Here is a 27,455-nt window from a genome sequence, read left to right as displayed (position 1 = left end):
GTCTGTCACTCACACACAGAAAAATTGAATCCACTCATGCGTTTTTCTTTGATAGTAATCTGACACTTAACACACAGAAAACTCCAGAAACTGGGTAAAACAGCAGGAGAGAAGGATGATAGAATAACTCTCTCAACACAGTCCTGATCCCAAACAAAGTTCTTACTGCCCAGTTTTGACTTGATACTATGCAAAGCTGTCAAAAATATAGTGTCGACAGTTTCTCATCCATGGGGTGTGGTGCTCATGTGGAGTCATATGCAGTCAAGATATTGCAGATTACTCATACTTAAGAGGTGATACTTGCGTAATATACGGTATTTGGTGTAAAAACATGAATTAAATTATTACATTGGTTTATAATGTATTTAAAAATTACTTACATTTTGTTACCTGAGGTGAATGTGCCTTTTTGGTTCATGCCCCCAACTCATCACATCTCACGCTAGCCAACTCTTTAACATCTTTTGAATCCCTTCTTTAAGGGACGATTTGTAGGTTTTTGCTGTTTGCGTTTTCAAGACAAGAGGTTATAATACACCCTCTGAGTAGAGCTACGTCTTCAGGACAGATTAGAGGCTACAGTGAGTTGCTATTGGAAAGTGACGGCTAGCTGGTTAGCATGCTAACTTCAGTAGAAGAAATTACTTGATAGAGTTAACATTGGTGTTGCTTTCCACTGCTGGAGACAGCTTTTGGTGAGTGAAGGAACGAAGTTTGATGCTGAAGTTGCAACCTTTCTTCTAGACTGGTAAATAAACAGCTGTTAGTGCTAACGTTGGCTATGTAGCAATAGCATAACTTACAAATACCTTTGTTAGACTTCACTTCTATCAGAAGGTCTTTTCCTAAACGCTCCTGGACCATTAACAAGCAGCATAGAAAGGATAATAATACAAAATGTTAATAAAAAATATGCCCAGCAGGGAGAACAACAGGATGGTGGCAAGGAAATAAAGCAATGCAAAGGAGAGGGGGCTTCTTTTTTTCTTTTTTTGATACAAACGAAATAAAGCTGCAGTCTGGCTGAGTGCTCTCCTCAGTGGGGGATTTGCCTGGAAAACCACGTAGAATTCTATCAAAAGAGCAAGAAGGGGAGATCAGAGAAGCTGCTCAGTGTATTTCTTCTCTCTGCTGTGTCATTCTCTCGTTGGATGTCTCTTTCTCTCTTTCACTCACTCCTCCTTGTGTTTCTCTTTGTCCTCTGTTCCTCTCCTCTTTATTTTCCTCTTTGGATCAGAAACACCCTAGATACCCAGATAACATGTAATACAGAGCACCTGCTTCACACACACACAAACAGACTGTACAGTCTTTGTGTGTTAGTGATGTTTAGTCTAACTTGCTGCCTTGTGTGTGGTCTGATAAAACTGTGCATGTGTGCAGTCCAAAGCAAAAGAGCAGGAAATTACTAACCATATTTCTGTTGTACTGATTCAGATTTTATATACTGTATCCACACTGTCTTTTTATGCCACTTGACAAGACTTGAGTTTTTCAGTTCAAGTTCCCTGGTGTTGTGCATAAGACACTTACCAAGACACTTCAGTGTAGGGGGTGGGTGATATAACGAAAATATACTTGATGTATTGTGGCTTGTTCCAGGTGGGACGTAGTAAATGACTATATCACAGACATCGAGTACAAATTTTCAAATAATTGTTTTAATCCGCTGGCATAAAATTCACTTTGACTTTTCATTTCTCTCGCTCTTTCCTATAGCTCATTGCCCACCCATAAAACTACTGGGTGTGTGTGTGTGTGACATAGGTGCAGTGTGTGTGAGGAAACTGGAGAGGGCAAAAGACGCAAAGCGCCAAAGCGAGTTTTTACGTTTATAAGAATTTAATTTGTTGTGTTGCTATTTTCTGCCTTTTTGCATGCAAATTTAAAACTGGTTCAATAGAAGCCACTAATAAATAAACAGTAAACAAGAATGTTTTAATGCATACAAATGTTGCAGGGACTAGAATCATCATGCTGGTGTATTTTTATGCATCAATCTTGCATTTACAAAGTGCTTTAGAGGAGATTTTAAAATATCAAGATATATATCGAGTATCATGATATAGCCCTAAAACTATCGCAATATTATTTATAGGTCATATCACACAGCTCTACTTCAGTGGAATGGATCAACTCATTCATTACGTTACTATTTACACCTGTTCTTTTCCTGCTGTGACATGTCAAAATGTCTATTTGACAACAGCTGTAAAGCAGTTACAGAGACTGACTGACATGATAGTCTCCGGTTAGTCCAGACAGGGTTAGCATGGCATATGTTTACTGTTGCCAAAGCTCGAACTGGGTCTCGAACAACACATGATTTCTTGCGAATAGACCCTCTTCCTCACTGGAGCTCTTCTCTGGCCTCTCCTTCCAATCAGCTTTTCTGGGCAAATTGCAGTTGCAATAATTACAATAAATTACTCAGGGGGCAGCATGACAGTTCAAAGGCCTTATTTTAACTTGTCACAGCAGTAAACCCACAATATCAGTAATGGCTCTGTTATACCAAAGCCACATCCGAAACCACCTTCTTGCTCATTCATTCATTATTCCCTTCATTATATGCACTCAGTGGTTTACACCGAATTGAGATCATCCTCACTTATGTCATCACTGACATATGTCCATGCATGTGTATTATTCTGTTATTATTTTTGAATTTTCAAAACGTAGAACATGACGTGGGAGTGTTAGCAGAGAGTAGTGTACATGGAATGGACACTGGTGTGTAGTATCAGACGCAGAGCTGCAGATGCCGTGCGTAGGAGACAGATGCAGTGAGGAAGAGCGAAGTATGCAGAATGTATCACATCACTGAGGTGCTATTCATCTGTATCTGGTTGTGCAGACATAGGGCTGTTTTCTGCACCAGGTGATGAGAAGCAGACCTGTGTGTATGTCTGCACATGTCCACATGTTCTCTGTCCTATGTGCTGTATGTTGTGTGTGTGTGTGTGTGTGTGTGTTTGTGTGTGTGTGTGTGTGTGTGTGTGTGTGTGTGCGTGTGTGTGCGTGTGTGTGTTTGTGTGTGTGTGTGAGTGTGTGTGTGTGTGTGTGTGTGTGTGTGTGGCTCATACACTGTAGGGTTGAACGCTCAGTGCCTGCTGGGATCTGCAGTCAGAGGTCCCCCTCTTACAAGCCATAAAACCAGCCATTATAATACTGCTGTTGCTGAAAAAACTTCCTACAGCAAGTATTATGTTGTAGTTTTTCTGACTTGAATTGAAACTGTGCACTTTTGTCTATGTATTGAGTGAGTTTAATCATCTCACACAGGACTGTGTTGTAAAAACCCTGTTTCCATCCTGAAAAATGTGTGGTTTGTACATGTTATCACTCGCACACTTTACATTTCACTACTCTGCCCAGTAGTCTTGTCCTCCAGTGATAGGGTTAATACAGAAATGGACAAACAATAAACAGTAAAATTAGGTGCTAAAGCCTGTTACTTCAAACAGCAGGAAAGCCCTGACTGAAGAATGGAAGGAGGTGATTTGATTTGGCTCTGAAAGAGGTAACGAGGACCAGATGCCTCCATCACTGTGCGTGTCATGTGTTTGGACATATGTTTATGAGTAGTATGTGAATATGTTTGTGCAAGTGTCCATGTGTATGTTGTTATACTTTGTAGATGTCTGGACTGAAGATCACTACATTTGATACTTGGGTGTGTGCGTGTGTGTGTGTGTGTGCAGGTGCACATAAATGAGATCATACGTTAGGCTTGTAGCTGTGTGTGTGTGTGTGTGTGTGTGTGTGTGTGTGTGTGAGGGTAAATCCTGCCAATGCTGCCTCACTTTGTAGATGTCTGTTGGTATTGAATTTGATAAACTGTAAACATGTGTGTGCATATATGGTACGTACATATGTGTGTGTGTCTGTGTGCGTGTGTGTGTTATGGTGATGAAATTACCTTCAGTCTACTGTTTATCATCCATTGAGGATTTTAGTGAGTCACTGACAGCTCTGTCTTCAGCTCAGCCCTCATCATTAAAACTGTGGATAAAGTAATTTTTCGCCCTCGGCTCATGAGCTCAGGTCGTTAAAGTGCTTGGTGAAACCTCCGCTCTCGCCATGGGGAAACAAAATCGCCGACTCACTCATGAGTGCAGCGCATTCAGACTGAACGCGATCCACTCATGGGTTGTTTGCATTGCATCCAGAAGTCCACAGGGGCATCCTATTCAAACTATCACTCTCCTCTCTCCCTTAAGAGTTTCCTCTCTGTGTGCTTTGGATGGTGATCAACATATCCCTGTTCATTTTTCTCACACTTGGAGCTGATACAACATTCTTTCAGCAGAGCTATACCGCTCTCAGTTTTGCTGTTTGGTTGCACTGAGGAGCACTTAACGCTGTCCCCGTCTTCATTTTCTCAGAGAGGACTTTTACGAGGCCCTTGAGTTACGCTTCCTGTGTTTAATGGAGGTATAATTGTCTTCGTAGAGCTATAGACCAGAGTCGGACCTCCCAAAAAATTCCAGTCATCATCTTCCATCTTTTTCTAATTAGTGTGCACCTGAACGGCCCTCTGGACAAACACAATGGTTGTGTTTTGGTGTACAATCTGCTCTGGATTAGTGTTTTTTTCAGCCCCTTTTTATGGCTGCACTGTCACTGTCAATAGCTCAACAAAACAAATCATCGGACAATTGATAACAGACTGGAACGACGCTGTTGCACCGTTGTTTGAAGTTGACAAGCCCGACGGGGCACATGTTGCTGCGTGTATGAAGCTTTGTCTCATGTAACAAAATTTAAACCTCAGAGTAGTGGAGGTGTGGAGAGTAACAGCCGGAGAGTTACAACTGAAAAGAGTCATTAATCTCTCTATACCTCCAAGGATTTTTCAACACAAAGGGAGTCACACGGCCATTTAGAAAACCTGGAAGACCTTCATGGTCTTATCAGTCTGTTACTTTGAGCCTCAGTTACAGTCTCTGGTGGGATATTTAGCAAAACGTCCCCTTTAAAATAGCTTTCCTGTCTGGCATGAAAATTTAACAAGACACATCGTTATGAGGGAGCTGTCGTTAGCTTGACCTCACTGCGTAGCTGCTTTCACTCAGCCTTATCTCGCACTTACCCATCCTACTCTGGTCCCTCTTTACCCCCCTCTCTCTTCCCTTATCTCCATATTGGACCATCAGTCCCTGACTCCTGCGCTATACATTTAGTTAGCTGTGTTTCATTCACATTGATATATATTTAAAAAGCATTATCCAAACATCCATGTAAAAAGAAGTGTGTCTTTACACAGCTTCTCTCTCTGTCACACACACATACTGATGTGGTACATTCATCCATGTAATCCTATGGCTTTGTTTCATGCCAGAAAATTGTACAATGACTTATGATGGGAACACATTGGTTTGGTAAATAGTGATATTGCAGTATTTCCTGTTGTTTCACAATGTGGGCAGGAGTTATCGACATCTGGTATCAGTGGGCCAGTTTGTGACTCAAAGTCTGTGTGGCCTAAATAATTACAGCGGTTACAGGCAAACATAGCTGGCATGCATGCGTTTAGCTGGCATTAAAGATCAATACTGATGAACACAAAAATCTCATAAGGAGTTGGATGAGTTTTCTGAACAGGCAGTTGATGTTGATGGAAGGTGGCCTAATTTTCATTTTAGTTTTGGTAATATTTCAAATGTTTGCTCCCAGCTCTCTGCTTAGAAATATAGTTGGAAACATAGAGTGTGTGTCCATATCTGCCCACGTCTTCCCTCACATCTTTTCTGTCCTTTGCTGTCAGGTAGGATACCAAACCTCCAAATCCCTGTGGACTTGGACAGAGCAGATCACGTGTGTGTCTGTCACAGAAAGCAGCTCAGAGGGTCAGAGATGCCACATTCCTGCAGTGACACTGAGCCTGAATAGGTCACAGAGGCCAAAGTCCCCTGGGAAATCTCTGTCAACCCTGAGACACACACACACACACACGCACGCACGCACTCATACACGCACTTCAAGATGTGTTTATCACAATCATGAAATAAGGGAAAATGAGGCAATAATAAATGCCAGAGCACTTACAAACCCATTTAGTTTTGACCAAAAACCATAGTACTTATAAGACACTTTGAAAACCTGGCATGTGGTGTGAAAATGCATCATTCACCTCCGTTTCGTTAAAGTCTGCTCAGTGGTTACTGGGAGATTATGCGTGACGAAATGATGTAGGGAAATTTACAACATGTCACAATGAAGTGGTGAGTTGCTGCATCATCCTGCATCATCAGGAAATGTGGTCTGTGGTGTCTGAGGTTTTGTGTGTGATGGAACGACAGATAAGCAGGAAGAAGGAGGTCTGGTCCCACAGAGACACTTTAATAACCATTCCAATGAGATGATCCCACTTACTTTCTTTAATAGTCATTTTATTTTAGGAAATTTACTAGCTTAAGAAATTGCTCAGTATTTTGGAGGGTAGAGTTGGATGTTTTGTCAAACAACATCTGGGCACAGGGACTGTGTGCCGCATGCTGACGTCTTGTCAGCACATGAGGTTGACAGGTTTGGTACCATTATGCCTGTACAGAGTAAACTTTTAACAAAACTGCATGTGGCAACCAGCACTATAGCCACAACGCTGCACAGGAGTGCTGGACACATGGATGAACTGTTGTTTGTCAAATAACAGCAACATCAAGTAATTGCCTCTAAGATAAGAATATTTCCCAGAATGCTGAACTAGTCCTGTAAGTGAGATATAACACAAGATCATGAGGCTTGTTTTTTGACAAACCAACCCCTTTTCAAACATGATTTTTGGGTATTTTACAGCTAGGGAGATGAACGTGGCCAAAAAACAGTTACCAAATGTAAAACCCAGCAAAATTTCTGTTTATATTATATACATTAAGTAATGTTAATTAGGTGTTGGCAGGCAAATTTTCATTTTACTTTATCGTGAGCCAGACTAGTTGTTTCCCACTGCTTCCAGTCTTTATACTAAGATAAGCTAATCAGCACTTGGCTCCAGAGGCATGAGGGAGATATTAATCTTCACATTTAACTCTCAGCAAGAAAACAAATGATATATTTCCTAAAATGTCCAACTATTCCTTTGACATCTTAAAATGACATGGGTGGATGAGAGGGAGAGGGAGGGAGGGAGGGAGAGGGAGGGCGGTCAGCAGGCACCCATAGAAAATGTTCATCTCAGAAAATCAGAAGTATTAAAGCTGAGTATGAGTGTGTCTGTTCAGATGTTCAGTGGTTGTATCAAAGTATTGCTGTGATCCTGGAATGATGACAGCGAGGAAATTAGAGCTAGAGACAGAAGGTTTCAAGGGTTTTTTTAAAGAGGGGGGTCGGGATGGGAGAACAGGAGGAGAAATGATGGAAAGATGAGGCGAGTGGGGAGAGGTGAGGCATAACATAGGAGGAAGAGAAGGAGGAGGAGGAGTGCAGGTCAGCCTGTATTCTGGTGGAAGTGGTTCAGACCTCCTGTGCTCCCAGTCAAAGCTTTCTCTGTTAGGCCAGAGCTCTGATGTTTCCCCTGAGGCCTGGGTCCTGGAAGTGGGCTAGCAGAGCAAATAAACAGAGAGGAGGTGCTCACACTCGCCACACTAACACCTTTACATATGTATACTCACACAAGTTAAAAAGAATACACACACACGCAATTATACGGCAACACTAAAGGAGCTTAACATGTGGCTGTGCTCAACACCTTCACACCTTCATGAGAACCCTGATGTGTACAGCGGGTTTGAGTGGATTTTTGGAGTTTTACAACATTTTGTATTTAGGATGGACATTTTTAAATTTTTCATCTTTAAACAAGCTGTCACTAGTTGGACTTTGCTGCTTTTCTTGGTTGTACTATGAGGCAAATGAGTGGAAAGTACAAATTAGATTAGCTTATAAAGAAGCATAAATATAGTTTCACTGGGGATTTAAAAAAGCCCACAAAGAACTATTGGACAGAACGCCTTATTAAAAAAAAGTATTAAAAATCCCACCAGCAGAAAAATAACAACACATTGAAAAGACAAAAACAAAACACTTAACATCAGAAATAAGCAAAGAAAATATATACAAAAAAAAAAAAGAGGATGGCAGGCCTCCAACAATGTGCTACACCTCAGGTTTATTGTTGGTCTCATCATGCTAATGTGTTTCAGTATAATCCTTCATCACACCATCACATGCAACACGACCAGCCAAGTTCTTGAGCTGCTCGCAACTGAGCAAATAAATCAATTACAGCACGGCTGATGAATACAACATGCTGTACTTGTAACACATATAAGCCACATCAGTAAGAAGCATCCATCAAAATGACAAGACGTACACACACACATGGCCGGTCTCCTGTCCTGGTGTGTTAAGAGGCCGTTGACCTCCAGTGAGCTCCACTTCCTGTGTTCCTCCCACCAGAGTCCCAAGAGGGAACACTTTAAGCTGACAACAACCTTCATGGCTGTCTTTTAACCATCCTCCTCTTCCTCCTGTCAGTGTCCTCCCTCATTTCTTACACGTGGCATTTCCTCCCCCTTCACCCCGCTCAGATCATCCCACATTCTTGCAGTAAGAGTCGATACACAGATAAGAGATGGGATTAATTTCAGAAGTCATAAAAACAGACCAGTACAGGAGTTTCTTATGATATTCCTCATATATAGAAACTTTATATACAAACTGAGGTAACAACACTTTGTAATGTGAAGGGGATTCATAATGCAGAGTGACTGCAGCATCATCTATGAAAAGCATCATCCATGCTGTTCCCTGATCTCTGGACCCCCGCGCTGTCAAGGTTGGGGACTGGGGAGGTAGCGAGGTTTTCTTGCGGTGCTATAATGAATATCCTGTCTTTGTAACACATTCCTGCTTGCAAATGCACAAATAAATCATGGTAACACTGGATGGGAAACCATAACAGTGAGCGTTCCCCCCTCTGGAAGGAGACCCCTTGCTAAAGCACATAATCTTCAGTGTAAAGTGATCCAGGCCCAGGTCTGCCTCTGGATCCTGTCTTGGTGTTTTCTCCAGTTCCTCCATGCTGATTTTGGCAGCGGCTGCAGCAGCAGACTGGGGTCGTACGTGGGGCTGCCTGCACCCCTCACTGGGCAGGTAGCTGCTGGGTCAGCCACTGCCAAGACCAGTGACTGGTGGGAGATAGTTGGTACTCAACGGCAAAAGAGGAGGATAGACAGGGGTCAAGTTTAGAATGATCTGAATGAGGTCAGGCCAGTGGCATGTAGACTCAGTGTGGAGTAGTTATGACATAATGGATTTTACACATAATATTTTTTTCCCACCGGAAATCACCAAGAGTCATTTTGCTGCTTAGAAATAATTCTTAACTGAGAAATCATTTTAGCAGTGGAAGGAAAAACATTTCAGTGGTTGTTAGAGGTTTAACAAAAGCTCTCAGCAGGATCTGTATCACAGCCAATGGCCGAGGCATTTTCAATGGATCAGTATTAGCTGTGTAATATCCAATGCATTTCCAGTTCTTTGTTTTTTATAATTATCACTCTGGCAACATGAGCTGTCAAAAACAGCAGCCAGCAGTCACAATTAATAATATACACACTGACAGTGTGTTAGCGGAAGCCAAGAGAGGCTGTCCAATTCCTCTCCAAACCTTTGTATCATTGATGTATTTCCTAATGCAGAGCAAATCAGTCGTGAAATGTACAAATTGTTGCCAATTACTACATATATGAATTTTAATGTGGGCTTACAGAGCCAGAACAGTCAATAGGCCAGCCTTTACAAAGTAGGTACATACTTAATACAGGCTGAGCCATGACCTGACATAAGATAAACACAAGGACAAAGCAGGACAGATAAATATACTGTGTCATGTTTACCACTCAGTACAATGCATTCAATTCAGTACAATAATTGTGATGAACTGAATATTTCATTTTGGTTGAACATTGCAGTGAGTCTGTTAATGAGAACTTTGTGTGAATCATTACATCCACGTTGGTCAGAGAGGTCAGTCCGAAGACCCAGTTTTCAGCCCCCCACACGGTCTTACAGCTGAAGTCCTGTGTGCTCCAAGAGTGCTGTGCTAACCCTGCGCTCCAGGGCCGTGACTGTGACAGTGCGTTCACTGCTGAGTGAATTTGCAGGAACAAATAAAAAAAAAAAAAAAGCGAGACAGCTTGAGGTATCCACAGCATTACCATCTGCAGCCATGCTAGCTGTCCCGTGAGGCTAAATGCTAACATCAAATCAAATCAAGTTTATTTATAAAGCTAATTTAAAACAACCTTAGTGCTGTACAATAAAATACAACAAGAAACACAAGACATAGAAATAGTTCTTATGTGATATGTTAATTATATCATGGTCTGGGACAGACATGGAACAGTTTGAATTAAAAATAATAGATAAAAGTGAAAGATAAAAACCTTAGGGACTCAAAAGCCTATGAAAACATGTAGGTTTTAAGATTTAAACTTAAAAACACATCAACATGCTTACATGCTCACAATGTCAATGCTAAGGTGCCAGTGTTTTCTAACATTAGCAGTAAAACTGAAACTACAGCTGATGTGCAGGTATTTCGTCATAAACCAAATTTTTTTTTTTTAGATTTAAGGGTCAGGGGATCAAACACTGAAGCATCAGGTTAAATTCTCCAGGTAGTGATTGCTGTCCCTCAGCCAAACTTTGTTTACAGCGTTTATACAAAGAAAGAGCTTTTCATCCTGGGAAATCAACACTCGAAGTCTAGCGTACAGATATTCCTGTTTAGTGCTGTAATGTAAAAGTGGCTGTTATAGGCTTTGAGCGCTCCTGGCTTCGGCAAATCTTAAGAGGACAGAAAAATATCCCTGTGAATGAAATAAAGATGGAAAAAGCAGACACCTCATCAGGTTTCATGAACAGAGGGCAACGGTGAGGCCAACAACATGTCAGCCTGAGGAGAAGGGAGAGAGACAGAGATTATGTCAACAACTAGCGAACCAGTGGAGCAACACTGTGAAACAAGAGGCTGACAGAACGTCCTGAATATACACTGACATGTTTCAAATCACAGGAAAGATGTAGGGCGAGTGAAGTAAAAGTGCACGGAGGGGACATGAAAAAGGAGAGAGGAGGAGACGGAGCCTGCTAGCGTCATGGATCGCTCTCGCTAATAAGCCCTGACTGACATTAAAAGGCTGTACCCAATTACTGGATGGTATCCCAGCCCTCACACAGACTCTCACTCACACGCATGCTGTATGTACAGATGTAGAATCACAGACATGAACATACACACACACAGTTAGACTAGTCTTGGGATTTGTACATTTTTTAATCACAGCTGCCGATAGCCGTAATAACACCACTACAACTTCTGAAACTATTACACTGACAAAAGAAACAGATGTGTATTCCCATCAGACACACACACACACACACACACAGGTCATCGTAGTGTAATGTGTAATGGTCTGTGTTTTAGAGTCATGTTGACCGAGCCTGTTGCCAGTATGACCAACATACTTTCACATTCCCAAACAAAAACACACGGGTCACCTCTCCCTCCGTCCTCATTTGCTTGTCCAGACACCCCGGCCTCCCCTGTGCTGTCTGTCAGGAACACCCAGGGGAGAGCTGCGGAGGCCTGTTGACGTATGTGGATGTGGAGGGGGGGTGCGGAGGGTGTTGCAGGGAGATAACATGGCTTTCACTGCTGCTGTCCTGGTCCTGTCCTGTCCTGTGATTTAGATACTGTTACCCTCTGCTACACTCTGTCCTGGGTTGTCAGTTTTGCTCTGTTTCTGTTTCTACAGTGCCACCAGGTTTACATCTTTTTAACTCGAGATACTCATGGGATTCAGGATGAACTGTAATACACAGCTAGCGTGGCCGTAGACTCTTGGGCTCATGTTATGCCTGAAAACAATTCATTCATACATTCAGCTGGGTGACCACGTGTGAGGCCAAAAGTGTTTATAGCCGTTCTAAACGGCCACACTTGTTAAAAGACGGAGGTTAATAGAGGGAGGAGATGTGATATCATTTAAAGATGGGGATAACGCCACACGTTGTCAGTGTCTCCTGGAGGAGGTTCATAGTGTTGCGTTCGCTCGGTCACATGAAAAGTGAGAGAAACAGTTCCTTCCCCTACACACACCTCGTCCGTCACTGCATCATGTGCTTACTTGTGGCTATAGGTTAGAGAAATTGTCGGACACAGCTGCCTCTATTCTGACGTCAGAAAGGTGAGGGTGAGAGGGTTTATGAGGCTGTTTGACTGTTTGAGAAGCAGTTCTGCTGAAACCTTTAGTGTTGTTAAATTACCTGTACTATACAGATAAATAAATGTCTATCTTCTTTTAAACTCATCGGTCTACTTTGTTGGTACTTGCTCAGCTTTGAGTAGTTGCACACACCCTGGCTCTTTTTTCTGTCTTTGGCTGTGCACCATGTTTCTGTGTTTTTTTTCTACCCTCACTAACCTGTCAGTAATAGAAATGAATAAAGTCATAAGAACAAATGTTGGTTTAAATCATCAAATACAATGACTGTTAATGAAGACTTGAGTTATGAAGCAAAACAAGATGCTGGGATGACATGACGTGTGTCTTCTTCAGATTCAAACACAGACGTTTACAGATTAGTTCTGACATTAGACTTTGTGTCTAAACCGAGAGAACAACAGGTATTTTATTACCTCATATTACATGATCCCGTTGCTTAAAATGAATCACTGAATTCAGCAACGTTCAATAGTTGTACTGCAAATACTCAGCTGCAATAAATTTATATCGGAACTGCCATTAAATCTGTATCTGTCCTCTAAAAGACTTAATCCAGCTAAAGAGTAATGAGATCTGTTAGTTATTTTGCAATAAAACACCTGCTTTCAATAGGGATGCCTTGATACAACTAATTCCGGTATTTCTCAGGACCTGGTGTGCTCTTCTTCCCATTGTTAAAATCTGTTTTTGTCACTGAGTGTAAATTGTTAAAGCCATTTCTTTTATCAAAGGTAACGTGGTCAGAGTTTGCTGTGGTACTGAAAATTGAACATTGTAACTGAGTGTACCCTATCTACCCATCACTGCTAGAGGTTAATGATAATGATAATGACATTCAAAAAGAAACAAAGAGTCAGGTCAGATTCAGCACCTCTATCAGTCTGGCGGCAAAGATATAAACTTATGGAGTTCCCCTCCAGGACAAACCTGCATCTGCAACACATTATCCCAATTTAGATGACCGACTGATTGATTGATTGATGGATTGATTGTCAGACTGACAGACGGAATGAGTGACGATGTTCGTCTCAGCATTCACTCTCCTGTCTCCACCTCCGCTCCATACCCGGCCCTATCCATCCCTCTCAACACTCTGCGGCTACAGGCTGCAGATTAAAGCTGCTCTCATCTGGATCTCATCAGTTTGGGCCAGCCTCACTGTTTTATAGGTTATTTTTCATTCAGGAGAAGGAGGGGGTGGGGGTTGGGGTGGGGGCGGGGGGCATCTCAGAGTGATTTAGGGTTACACTGCATGGAGACTGGAGGAGAATAAAAGCAACTTGTTGTCTTGAGGGGGCTGTGAATGAGGCAGCAAGCTACGCCCCCTCCGGTAACAGCATGCAGTTTTTAGGACTTTTGCAGTTCTTCCCCTTTTTCTCCAAGGTTGTGTGTGTACATGCATGTGCATGTGTGTGCATGTGTGTGTGTGTGTGTGTGTGTGTGTGTGTGTGTGGTGTGTGTGTGTGTGTGTGTGTGTGTGTGTGTGTGTGTGTGTGTGTGTGCGTGATATTTGTTGCGTGGCTGTGCTACTCCACTTTCTGAGCCATTTCCTCTCTGTTTTTCCAACTGTAATGTCTGTAACATGTGGTGGATTGTTGTGGGAATGCTGGACGAGTGTCATTGCCAAACACCATAAATCAATTTTGGGAGAAATTGTTGCCCAGTCTCCATTGCACAACGCTGTAATTCAAAAAATTCTACATCCACAAAAGCAGGGACTGCAAAAGAGTCAAAACTTGGAGTTTAAGTAATGGTTTTTGGTTGTTTATTTGGTCAGAGTTCAAGTACTGTATAGGGAGCAAAAAGAGAAATATGCCAAATCAGAATAAGTAGTGCCTTAATGTGTCAGGAGCTGCAGTGTTTGCAGTAACTATGTAATATATAAACTGGCTGTGCAGAAATGACCACAAAAATGATTTGATTGCATGTTATTTATTTTTGACTGTGTACTATGATAATAGAGTTGCAGGCCTGTTATCTGTGCAGGATCTCCTCACTCAGTTACCTTGTTGTAATGATGGCTACTAATAAGTAAAATATTAACTGGGCTTACCAATTACTGTGATCACTGTCTCTGCATTTTGCTGCTTCTCTAGGTCTGGTCTGTATGTCAATACTGTCAGTTGCTGAATGGCCTTTCAACAGTTTGCTGGACGTGTACATTTTCCACCATTTCAGTAATGCGGCTCACGTCAGTGACTTAAATCCTGGATATGATGGTGTTTTTGTTCGACAGTTCATCAAGCAAAGTCTTTTCATTGCGGACAAAAGCCTCATTTATGTTTCTGTGTATGGTTTCCCGTATATTTAGGAATATAATGAGAAATTTTAGAGCTAGCTTCCATGGCCTGATTTGTGGATGCAGCCAGTATTTTAAATGTGTCTCTTGTGTGAAAGAGATGACTTACATTTGAGACAGCTAAATGCACCTGGTCTCCTCAGGTAACCACCCCTGGTGTATAGTCTGTTTGATGACTGAGTTTTGCTCTTCAGTTTTTGTATCGATAAAACAAACAAGTTTGAACGGCCTAGTTAGTGAACTTCAGAGGTGATGGCAGGTGGATTTCGTTACCTTCAGACAGATCCCGACTGACTGTTCCTCCCGGTTTCCAGTTTTTCTGCTGAGCTAAGCTAACAGACTGCAGCTTCATATTTTCTGGATAGTTATGAGATTGGTATCAGTATTGTCAAGGGGGCAAATAAGCATATTGAAAATGGTGGTTGAAATACAAACGTGATCACTGTCTCTGTGTTTTTTTCAGGAGGAAATGCTGTGAAGGATTCAGGTTTGTGATGGGCCAGTGCATACCTGAAAGTAGGTAAACCATACACACTGTCCTCTTAATTTGACTCATGAACTTCACAGGGTCCTAATATGATATACTTCAAATTGAGCATTTTCTAAATTAGAACAACACGATATGGAGACCACGTTCGTCAAAGAAGTCCAGATAATGTGGGTTTTATGCTTGACCTATTGAGTAATTGGAGTGATTATGTTTAAGGCGTCTTTTCAGATAACTTGCACGTTGCAGTGCATAAATGGGACAAACAACGTAACAGCCAAAAAAGAAAATGCGCACAGTTTTGGCACAGACAGCTGCCACATTTTGTTGTAGTCATCCACATAAAAAATCTGGTTATAGTTATAATTGTACTTACTTAATCAGGATTGGTTACACTGGTGAACAGTAAGTTTAGTGTCGATACTTGAAATACACTGTAGTATGCCTCCAAAGACTAACAGTGATTTACATTGGCCACTAGAGAACACTGTTCCCCAATGAATAGCACCTTGATGGGATGTTCAACTGATGCGTTTGTGCCTGATATATATATATATATATATATATATATATATATATGTATGTGCTGTATATATCACATATAGTGAAAAGGCCTCAGTTCTGCTCTGTGTTTCCCATTTAATTTAAAAAGCGTCAGGTGTGGCAGTCCAGTCATTACATGGCCTGTTTCATAGCAAACTTGGACATATATATATATATATATATATATATATATATATATATTGCTATATAGTGCACGATGTTTACCCTTTGTCATTTTATTTGAGTATCCAAAATGAGTGTGAAATTTACACACTATATAAAACTGTGGCCATGAGTGCAGACAACCTTCTGCCAACAGTCCCACAATGTAATGCACAGCATCTCATGAATGCAAATACAGTTGTGCGACCCTAAACCTGTCAGTGATGATATGATGAAAATATGATGATTCATAAGTATCACACATCTCAATTTACTGCTCACTATAGAGTAAACTGCTGAGTGTTAACTCACCAGGGAGCAGTGAAAGAGCGAACGAGGTAGAGGTTTCGGACACAGTTTTTGACCCGTCATAGCAGAAAAAGCAGAACTGGCTCTTTTCTCAAGTGTCCCAGTAAGACATGACATCATGACAGTGACCCAGGACCTGTAGCTGTGCTGGGCAGTTCCCACTTGTGGATGTGGAACTTTATGAATGGAAGGAGGTGGTGGTCATAAAGAGCAAAAGTGTTCATGGGTGATTTTGGTTTTCAGACAGTGATCCTGAATAACTTTAATGACTTCTCTCTCCCCCTCTCTCTGTAGGCGTAGATGTGTGTGCTGCATCCCCCTGCGAGCAGCAGTGCACCGACAACTTTGGGCGAGTTGTCTGCACGTGTTACCCCGGCTATCGCTTCGACCGAGAAAGACACCGCAACCACAAATCGCCTTACTGTCTGGGTCAGTACCCCACCCAACCCACCCCCATGTCTATTACTGGTTTGGTATATGTCTCACCCTCCCACTTCAAAAAACGTCCTCTTTGCTTCTTTTTTTATTAACTGGAAAATGACTCCTTCTTCTGTTTTGTTCAGCAAAGTATTTTCCTTCTTTGCCATAAAGCAATTCAGCAGATATCTGACCAAACCTGCACCACAGTGACACATGATGTAAAATATCATGTGGAGTTATTATACATAGCTCAAAGATAACACAAAGGGCTGAACAATTCCCAAATTATGAAAGAAACCTATAAGAAACCTATATCCAAGGAGTGAGGATGAACAACTTCCACAAAAATCTCACCTGTCAGGACAGAGAACATCTCAGAGCTAATCTGTACCGACGTGTTAATGTCAACATGATATATGAACTGTAGCATCTTCAATCTTTAGCTCTTGCTCACTTTCTCTTGGACTTTCATTTCACTTTGTGTCATTGCACGAACAGCTTTCATTTTACAGTAACCTCCAAACTTGGATTTTGATCATCTCATACAGACATTGATGAGTGTGAGCACTCAGGAAGCAGCGTGTGTGACCACGAGTGTGTGAACACGGCGGGCAGCTTCCTGTGTCGCTGTCACACTGGCTACATACTGGCACCGGACCAACGCTCCTGCATCCCCGTGCACAACTGTAAGTTCCTATGCCCTATGGTGGTCACCAAGTTATCAGCTGCAGATTTGAGTCAGCGTCTTCACTCTGGGAAGGTGTTAGGCCTACACAAGATACACAAGATGCATGAGCTTAATGAATTTATCCTTTTCCTTCCACCTGCCTAAAGTCAGTCCAGGTTTGTAGCTAATGTCAGTATCAGTAGAGGACAAAGTATGATATATCAAAACTAAGATGAACATGGGTCAGCTTTTAAATTTTAATTCACGAGTGTAATGACACGACCTGTGATTTATGTTTTTTCAGTATAATCATCAAGCAGTGACTGAGAATCTCCTGTTTATAAATGCATGTGTAGATTGGATAGAGGGAAAAATAGCAATGGATGCCTGGCCTGAATTTATATGTAAAGAATTTCATATCTAAATGTTTCGTCTTGCAGTGAGTTCATCAGGGAAGTCAGACACCTTGATGAGCGCTGGTACTTGCTCATTCACCTGTCAGGATTTTATGAACATGAAAAACAGTTTGCTACAGCTTAAACTGAGGCTGGGCAACACACCGTCACCAAACCAGGTAACATGTTTACTCTATACACAACTGGACCACATTGTTTTAGCTACAAAAACATTGCAAAGAAGCAGAAACATCACAGTCAACTGTAAAACTAAACTCTGTGTCTCAACATTTACTACAGTTATAATTTTATGTAAATTGTGATGGATGCAAAGTGAGCAAGAATTTATATTTCCAAAAAGTTAATTTTTAGATTGGGGTCCAATTGCTAATATTTCAGTAAACTACACACACCTTTTATCTGTATTTATGCTACTTAGCCTTTCCTCTTGCGTTTGTAGGTACCTGGCCTGGCTAATAGCAGTGACAAGCCCTCCCTGGGGAGGGCAGGAAAAAGTTCTGACAGCCCTTGTCTTCCTGGTCTCCCCGGCCCTCCAGGAGCCCCTGGGGTACCAGGTAATATCGGGCAAGTGAAATGATAGACACAGACTCAAATCCACCTCTGGTTCCAGATTCGTGCTGGGACAGTTATTGACAAATGCACTCAGTGCTTGTTACAATCACATCACAATATCACCATGCTAAAACACCAAAGAAAGAAGAAGGGAAAGTGGAAGAAAAAAAATGAATAGAAAAGAAAACAATAAAAGAAAAGAAAATGCCATACACAAAATGATTTAAGATGTTATAAAAAAAAAAAAATTGTCAGTAAAAGCAAGCAAACATACAGGCAAGTTGAAAACTCATCTCAGGTGAGTTTTAGTCACCTTTAAGTTTAAATTTAGACTTAATTTCTAAAACCAGAGCTTTAAAGTGAGCAGGGTTTCAATGACTCATCTGAGGAGCTTAGTATTTTCTATTATGATATTGCTGTTATGTTATGTATTCGTCTGATGTCAATCACTCACCAAACATCTTTCACTTGAACCATCTGTCCTCGCCAGGACACCCAGGAGAACCAGGAAACACAGGCGACCCGGGGGAGAGGGGCCCACCTGGTCCTCGGGGTCCACGGGGAGACATGGGGCCCATGGGTCCAGAGCCTGACCCGAAGCATATGAAGAGAGGCCGCAGGGGGCCAGTGGTAAGAAAAACCTCCTGGTTCTATAACTCAGAGGTTATCACAAGGTTTAGTTCCCTCCAGATCCTCTAGTCCAGGTTGTCATAGTGACATAAAGAAAACTGTCCTGTAACCTGGAGGTCACAACACAACAGCAAACCATAGAATTATGACAAACACAAACAAACAAAAAAACACTAAAATCATGTTGTCCCTTGTCGATTAGGCTACTTGCTACAAACTTTCACTAAACTGTGTCATATCAGTAACTCACTTGGTAGCTCTTTGGCCTGCTGATCAATAACTATGACAAGTAAACTAGTAAATGTTAACTGTGTAGTCACAGTACACATGACACCACGTACAGTTCCCATGAAACTTAAACATACATGGGTGTATTCAGGGACCTGGATGCGGCGCTGCCTCTCAGCCTTGCTTTATATTTGTCCCAGTGGTCCAAAAACCATCTTAAAAGAGATTTCTGAACTGTCTTGTCTACTGAACTGTAGACAAGACAAGGTCAAATACTACTATTATGACTTTTTAAACCATGAAGGTTTTATACTTATAAAACTTTCCCATTGGCCATAAAAGTTCATTTTATATGAGTCAAATCATCCCAGTGTAAAGTCTTTGGGACCAATACCAGGACCCTGCAATCGACACACCTGAATAGACAGCAACCAGCAGTAGTGTTAATAATCATAATAATAATAAACCACATGTCATAATTTCTGTATGAGCATCTCTTCAGCAGGACACTGTTGCTCTAAAGGAAAATAAACCCACTGCTCTACATATGTAACACCATACATGAACCAAGTATATCCACTGGTCTGCACCACGAAGGCTTATTTCTCCTCATAATGTGACCATGACAGCTATTTTTTTAACTCACTCACTGTGGGTTTCTCAGCTGAAAGCAGTCTGCAGGTGTTGTTTTTGAAAAGCTTGCAGAACATCTTATACCCATGTCTTATCATTCATACAGGGACCACCTGGGGCAGCAGGAAGTCATGGAATAAAGGTCATTATATTATCTTTATTTTCTTTATATGTGTTTGGAATTCTTGACTGTAGTTGTGTCTGCTTAATGCTTGTGTGGAGCCACACTGTCGCCATCTAGTGTCTGAAATACCTTCAAACATGTGTCACTGAGTGAATAGACTCCACTGAAGCTAACTTTGTCATGGTTCCTGTTTCTTTGGGTCCTCCTTCCCGGAAGATACATTGACAAATATATTGTATTGCACAAACTCTGTTAATGCCTGCAAATAAATAATGATATTTATTTGAAACCACTTGGTTTACTGTCACTGTCTTTATTGTGGCACTCAGACTCACTGCTGGTGCTCTGTGCATATATGATGCTACACTGTAACTTTAGTTCCAGTCTCAGACAGCTGTATTGAAACTGGGTTAATTTGTGCTGTTTCTCATCTACAGGGTGACAGAGGAGCTCCAGGTCCCAGAGGTCCCCCTGTAAGTTTATTTTATGGATTAAACACATTCTTCACTAATTTACAAATGCAAACAAATACATTTTATACTGTAAAAACAGCCTCCATATCTTCATCTACATAATGTAACTGTAGACAATTTACACACCTATTTTAGAATGGGCATTACATCTATGTATACCTAGAAATTGTACTGCCATTTAACAATTGCATCTGCTAGTCTATTAATAGTCACCTATCCAACATATACATAATGCATATCTTATATGTGGTTTAGTTTGGATTTGAACTGTTCTTTGCTGCCATACTGGCCATGTTTTCTTTTCCAGATCAAGAGTTTTCGTCTAGTTCTTTTCAATTAGTTATTTTCTTCTATTTTTCGTAGCTAATTAGTGTAATCAGTCTATCACAGTTCAATTTATACAAGACATAAATGTGTTTTTTGCAATTTTGCAAAATGCAAGGCACCTTAATCAATTCTTCAATTTCCCATCTGTCTCCAGGGACCACCTGGCTCTTTCGACTTCCTTCTGCTCATGATGGCCGACATCCGCAATGACATAATTGAACTGCAGGAAAAAGTGTTTGGGGAGCGGCGCAGTATCTCTCTGGACAGTCCTCCTCAATCCAGCGGGGAAGTGGATTTTGTAGAGTGGGGCTCTGGACAGGGAGATCTCATGCTCAATACTTGACATTTGACTTCCCAGTCCCAGTAAAAGACACTCAAACCCAGTGAAACAATCACCAACCTTGACTCTTTTCTTCATTGATAAAGGATTGTTGGCGGACAAAGTGCCAACATGTAAATAATTCCTAAAGTCACAGCTGGGATGAACTGGGCAAGGACCCTTGGTTTAATTCTCAACACTGCCACAGGCCGTAAAACAGAGAGATTCAAAGATTACAAAATCAGAAGTTGGACCCCAATCTCTCTGTGAGCGCCATCTTGCTGCCGTTCACATGCTGTGGTGTGAGTAAGAGGTGTGCGTGCAGGACATAGAGTGAGAAAGACACAGTGTGAGCCTTTATGTCTGAGTCTCTGAGCTGTGCCTCTGAGCTGAACCACTTCAAACGATGGACTTTATCGTCTACATCTCTTCCTGTTCCTGAGTCTGTCGATGGAGGCTCTGCAGCCACTGACAGTTTGCCTGCAGGGCGTTGGTACAAAGACCCAGGACCCGCACTGAGTGCCTCCCCGCACCTGTCTGCAGTATCCAGCCCACAAGTCTGAGCTCTGCAGCTTCTCTCTAGTCTGAGGCATCTTCAGAAGCGAATTCATGAGATTCATGAGTATGGACAATCCCAATGTTGTAGGCTACTGTTGGACAAAAACAGCAATGCCTGAAGTATTGTTGCAATTAAACAACTTTCAAGTTCAAGTATGATAAAAAAAAAAAATTTACTACAGCAATATGTTCAAAATATAATCTAAAAGAAATGTTACATATACAAGACATCCAATCTTCTGACAGTAACTTAAGTAACAGTAACTTAAAATGATAAAATGAATGTATGGAATAGTAAAGGTCAGTTTCAAAAAGCGATTCTATATATATTTTTTTTATAGCTCATATATCATCAGGCAAGTTGACTGTGAACATAAAGTATTCTGTATTAGAAATATGGTCCGACGGGAGCAGTTTCATGGGAAGTTTAGCACATATTTTCATACTTACATTCACCAGAGTTGATCAGAAATATGATGGACATGAAGAAGGAAGGCAGCTTGAACATTTGAAATTTTTCATCAAGTCATTGCTCAATAAAGGTTTGTCTAAATCTAAATTTGAACTTTTTAAATTTAGATTTTTTTTTTTTTTTGTCAAAGGGTCATCAAATTGAAAATGGTCAATATTACAAACCTGACAAGGGTAAAGGTGAGTGTATCAAAAATAATGTTTGTTGCTGTAGCATAAGAATGATAAAATGAGTAACTCTAGTGTCTGCAATACAGTAACGCTTTGTTAGCAAAATATCATAAAGAAATGGAGCCACAGCAGTTCAGAACAGTCTTTGGGAAATATGAGTATTTGCTTTGTTACCAAGAGTTAGATGAGAGGATTACTACCACTCCTATTTCAATATGAAGCTTCCACCAGCTGCCAGCTAGCTAAGCTTAGCATAAACACTGTAAACTGAGGGAAGCACTACACAAATGAAATATAACACCTTAATTAGCTTTATTAGACAGATTTTGTTGCCTTTGCACAGAGCTAGCTGTTTCCAGACTGTACGTTAATGTTAAGCTAAGCTAAACAGCTGCTGGTGGTAGCGTCATATTTATCGTACAGTCATGGTGGTATCAAGCTTCTCGTCTAACTTTTGGCTAAAGAGAAAAAGTTCATCACTAACACGCTGTATCTTTGTTTAATTTGTACAAAAACCTTTAGACGAGCTCCACGGGGGCAGGATTTTTTTTTTTTGATTGTTTTTTTAAATATCTTTGGTAATAGCTAGCCTAACTTGCCCCGTTTCCAGTACTAAGTTAAGCTAACCATCTCCTTGCTCCACCTTCAAATTTAAGTGACACAAAAGGGAGTGCTATCGATTTTCTCATCTAAGAAAGCGATTAAGTGTCAGTCCCTGCCTCTAATTGCCCAATATAGTGTATTTGCTGTGATTTTGGCACCAGTTTGTTTACACTGGCTGCTTGTGTTTATGGTTTATGATGTGAATGCTGCATAAGCATGAGCATAGATCATCCTGGTCCAGGTCACCACTATGCAAGAGTGAGTAAAGTTGCAGTAGTTCAATCAGATTCACACGTCTTGCACTTTGGTGATTGTGGAACATTCAAACAGGATCAGCAGCACTGTATTTGGTTGTTTTGTCCACCGGACACAAAACTGTACTCACTGTACGGGCACTGATGGTTCCTCATTGTATAGTTCAGCTGAAGTGTGCAAAGTAAATCTGATATTACAGTGGTAGCAATGAACGGCTTGATTAGATCAGATCTTATTTCTTGATCAGGGGAATTGTACTGGTGGCTGAATAGGGATGATAACTGCATGTTTCTCCTCCTGCCCAGGTTTTTGAAAGCACAATTAATGGTTTATCATGGTTTAAATTGGACAATTTAAACCATGATTATCATGAGCAGGCAACAGAGCCCCAAAGACTGAAGGTCTCAAGACATGCTGGGAAGATTTGTGTGTGTGTGTGCGTGTGTGTGTGCGTGTGTGTGTGCGTGTGTGTGCGCGTGTGCGTGCGTGTGTGTGTGTGTGTGTGTGAAAGCAAAACTCTTCCTCAACACTACTGTCAAAGTGCCACAGAGCAGAGACTTGCAGCACAGTTTGTACTAGTAGATTCCTAAATCAGATTTTACTCAGTGCCACCAGCTGAGGGTGCTAAGTCACAGATAAACCCCTCCAAAAATTCAGCCTCAAGGTTGCATCTCTTTAAATACCAGCAAGGTGAGACAACCATGGTCTCAGTGATTTTCACAGCACTGCATCCTCATAATTACTATCCATAAATATTCATTGTTTCCCAAACATGCAAGTTATGGAAAAAATGGAACTCATCCTAGCATTTATGTGCAAGGCACATGACCCCACTCATTATCTTCAGCACTGACTGTTGAACTCTAGCGTGGCTGGGTGTCATTATGAAAAGTGTGAGCATCAGAGGTCAGAGGTCAAATGCCTTGCTATAAACAGCTGGGGGGATAATTATAGGCTGCAGGCTTTCAGAAGGGGGTCTGTCTGGGCTCGTACCCACCACCGAGGAGTGTGGGTTCAGAAAAGTAAAAGAACACACATCACGTTTGATCTACCGTGGTTGACTTCACGCTTTCTGGCCTTTTTGGTGTTTTTGATTCTTTGATCCTGATGAACAGATCTCAATGTGATCTGCAATGCTTGTGTGTGTGAGTGTGTGTGAGTGTGTGTGTGTGTGTGTGTGTGTGTGTGTGTGTGTTCGCGTGCACGTGTGCCTGTGTGTGTGTGTGTGTGTGTGTGTGTGTGTGTGTCTGCCGGTGTGTGTGTTTTTACTTGACAAGCTTCTCACCTAACAGCTCCGCCCCCTGTCGTGCGGTCACTGCTCACAGTACAGTCGTTGCCAGGGCAACCAGGATCAGGAAAAACAACATGAAACAATTTAAGAACCATGTCAGTGAGAGAAAGGCAAGAGAGTGAAAGAGATTATCTTATTTCCTTCACCACTTGTCATGCAACCAGAGGCTTTCCTCTCAACCTGTAGGGGACGGCAGAGAGGAGGTCAACAGAGTACACTCCGAAGCAAAAGGTTCACATACCTCCTGGGACAATAGATCTGTCCATCACACTAAGATCAGCAATGGGAGCAGAAACTGTCCTCTTGTCAGTCCTATTACCTATTTTTATTGGCTTCATTGAATGATAACATGACAGATTAAAAAAATCATATATATGCATATATACACTGTTGCCCTTAAATTTGGAATGATTTTGTTTTCAGATACAATCCTCTGTTTATTCCTATTTAAATCATCAATGGCATAAAGCATCAATAATCACTTTTGACCAGGTGCAATGATTATATTATGTGTCCCGATTACCCAGGTGAAATGAGATAAATCACATTGTCACAATAATTTAGTGGAAAGAGGTCAAAAATATTTTATTCCAACTTTATGAGAGACAGTGTGTATATATATATATATATATATATATATATAAATGTACTGTATGTATGTATGTATATATATAAATACTGTATATATCATCCAGGCAGTTTTGGGTGTCAGACTCCACTGATGTACTTTCAGTAGAGTTATGTAACTAGGCTATTTGCTGGCATCTTTAGATGAGAATAAAGATACAACAGATAAAATTTGCCCAGATGTTTCCTAGTATGAGAGGAATTTCCGTACTGGCACACTATGGCCATCCATAAATACACCTCATGCACGACAGGGCTGTCACTTCAGACACAGTCTGGGCCTTTGGGTGTGTGCGTGTGTGTGCGTGTGTGTGCGTGTGTGTGTGTGTGTGTGTGTGTGTGTGTGTGTTTGTGCATGAAGGAATGACAGCGGGGGAATGTGCATGTCTGCAAGTTGGTGTGTATGTAAGGTGAGTCACGTACACACAATATTTTATGTGTTTTTTGGCAATGCAGGTGTGTGTATTTAAGTGCACAGTCACAGCAATTAATGCAGTTATTATGAGCTCTTCTGTTGATCTGCTATTTTTTTTTTTTGGCTGCCTTCAATGCAGAATCAGAATTAGAAGAAGTTTTTTAACAAATCAATAGGTCACAATGAGTCAGAGTCCGTCTCCACCTCACTATGTCCCAGTTGCATTAATACTTTTGCAAATTCAAACAACGTATTATGAATCACGCAAATTTCTAAATTTATTGACTGATTTTATACATTCCTGGCAGTCATTGACAGCTGCTCATTACAGCACTGAATAAAATCAATCCATCATAGTCAGTCATTTAAAGTTATGCCATTTTAGCAAAGTAATCTATTTCAAGCTTCTCAAATGAGTCCAACTTTCAGCTGCATGCACTAATTACCTGCCTCAGACCTCTGGAGGATGAGTGTCCTGCCTTGAAGGGAGGAAAAATACATTCAAAAATGTGGTTTCCTGCTACTATTGATTATATAAGAAATGCCCCAAAAGTAATTACATAAAACACACTATTAAACATGATATGCAAAGCTTTGCATCTAATGCTTTGTTAGATGTTACTGTGAGAGTAAACTGTGTGTAATCTGTAGTAAGTGGGCTATAACATGCACAGATTGGTATGTCTAAGCACATAATCAAACTCATGATAATGGAAGTGATGGCTGTTGGATCTTCTTCTCATTGACTGACATCATTTAACATGGAGGATCAACACATGCATTTATTCACAGAGTACACCAGTTGCTATATTACAACCAAATTATTCTCACCATTATTCACTTCATTATTAATACTTCAATAATCTTCACCATGCTTAGATTGCAAGGTGTTTGACCACATCTCTTCATTTCAATTCTAATCTAAATTCTTACAATGACATGAGAAACTTGATGGAATTAATTATATGTGGGTTCTCTCAAACTTCCCTGCACTTCTCGTTTCATCTTTGCCTTCCAGTAATACGGAAAGTACTGTCTTTTCACCATATTTTCATTTCATAATTCACCCCAAAAGAAGCATGAGTAAGCTTCCTTCACAAATGTACAGACATAGCTTTCAGAATGAATGCAGGATTCAGGGCCAGAATAGATGCGAGTTTATCATTCATCTGTTCTGCGTAATCCATGAAGAAACTATTTAGTAAGAGAAAGAATAGGCACGTACATATGTCAAAGATAAGGACAAACTTTGCTGATCTTTCTTGGAAATAGCACGGATGTGTGGGGCACACTGAGGTCAAGTCACCATTCATCAGAAGCCTGACACACAGAGAAAAGACAATCATGACCACAGGGATATTATATTTTAACCTTTTCCCTAATCTTGGGTTTGGATTGCGGGAAGACAGTGGATCATCCAGAAGAGACCCACTCAGGCTTTTGGAGAATCTTCACCTGATTTTTATAGATTATAAGCAGGAGTATCCATTACCTACATTTTGGGGGTTCACTTGTTGTTGTAACATGCAGTTATCTACAGATATTACCTACACAATTGTTTTTTGCTTTAAGCATGGATAATGTAATGTGAAATTTTTGACCCATAAAAATGTTACTCAATCACAGCACAGGTTGGAACAGCCTCAGTCTGAGTCCATGACTCAAACCCACAGGCACAGGTAATTGTGATAGGTGCAGGTGACAGAAATGCTACAGTTTATGTAACCAGATTTAATTTGTCAGCAAAAGGGCGAGGAAGTTGCCTGGCCCAGTAGGTGAACGGCTGCGCTTAACAACTATTTAGGTGTTTCCAGGGATCTGCAGCCATTGCAGGCGTTAGGTAAATCACAGCTGTCCATCATCGCCAGGGTATGCAGCTGCGTGCAACAAGAAGAGGGAGCGCACACGCTTATAAACATGTCTTACTATCTAGCATGCAGCAACGCACGCACACATGATCTCCTGCACGAAAAGCAGGCATGCCACAGAACACCTGACAGGTGCAGGCGTGGTCTGCTGCGAGACACGCTATCTTGACACGCTAACTCATTCTTAAATCTGAGTTACATGCCTGAGGCTGAGTGCTAAGAACCCTAGTTTACTCTCTGAAGCCTGTTCCTCTTCCAGTACTTGTCTCTGGGCACACCCTCTTCCGATTGTAGGGCTGACTTCTGTCATTCTGCTCATAATGGAGCTGCTAAGAGGCCTGAGAATCTGAGCTTGTCTGATGAGT

The 27,455-nt window shown here is 41.2% G+C and overlaps 1 protein-coding gene across 1 annotated transcript in view; it reads left to right on the top strand.

Moving 5' to 3' along the window:
- LOC130174504 (collagen and calcium-binding EGF domain-containing protein 1-like) overlaps nt 1-24,982 on the top strand; it is a 34,854-nt gene extending 9,872 nt beyond the window's left edge. Inside the window, exons 3-11 of the mRNA XM_056384395.1 lie at nt 15,005-15,057; nt 16,337-16,471; nt 17,011-17,148; nt 17,570-17,703; nt 17,985-18,099; nt 18,588-18,727; nt 19,695-19,730; nt 20,150-20,185; nt 20,667-24,982. Coding sequence (XP_056240370.1) covers nt 15,005-15,057; nt 16,337-16,471; nt 17,011-17,148; nt 17,570-17,703; nt 17,985-18,099; nt 18,588-18,727; nt 19,695-19,730; nt 20,150-20,185; nt 20,667-20,855 — 976 coding nt within the window. The 3' untranslated portion in view covers nt 20,856-24,982. The remainder of the gene's footprint in view (nt 1-15,004; nt 15,058-16,336; nt 16,472-17,010; nt 17,149-17,569; nt 17,704-17,984; nt 18,100-18,587; nt 18,728-19,694; nt 19,731-20,149; nt 20,186-20,666) is intronic.
- Nucleotides 24,983-27,455: the final 2,473 nt, after the last annotated feature.

Source organism: Seriola aureovittata, chromosome 1 (genome assembly GCF_021018895.1).
Source record: "Seriola aureovittata isolate HTS-2021-v1 ecotype China chromosome 1, ASM2101889v1, whole genome shotgun sequence".
Classification (NCBI taxonomy): domain Eukaryota; kingdom Metazoa; phylum Chordata; class Actinopteri; order Carangiformes; family Carangidae; genus Seriola; species Seriola aureovittata.
Note: the sequence above shows the minus strand (reverse complement) of the source record. Positions and strands in the feature narration are given on the sequence as shown.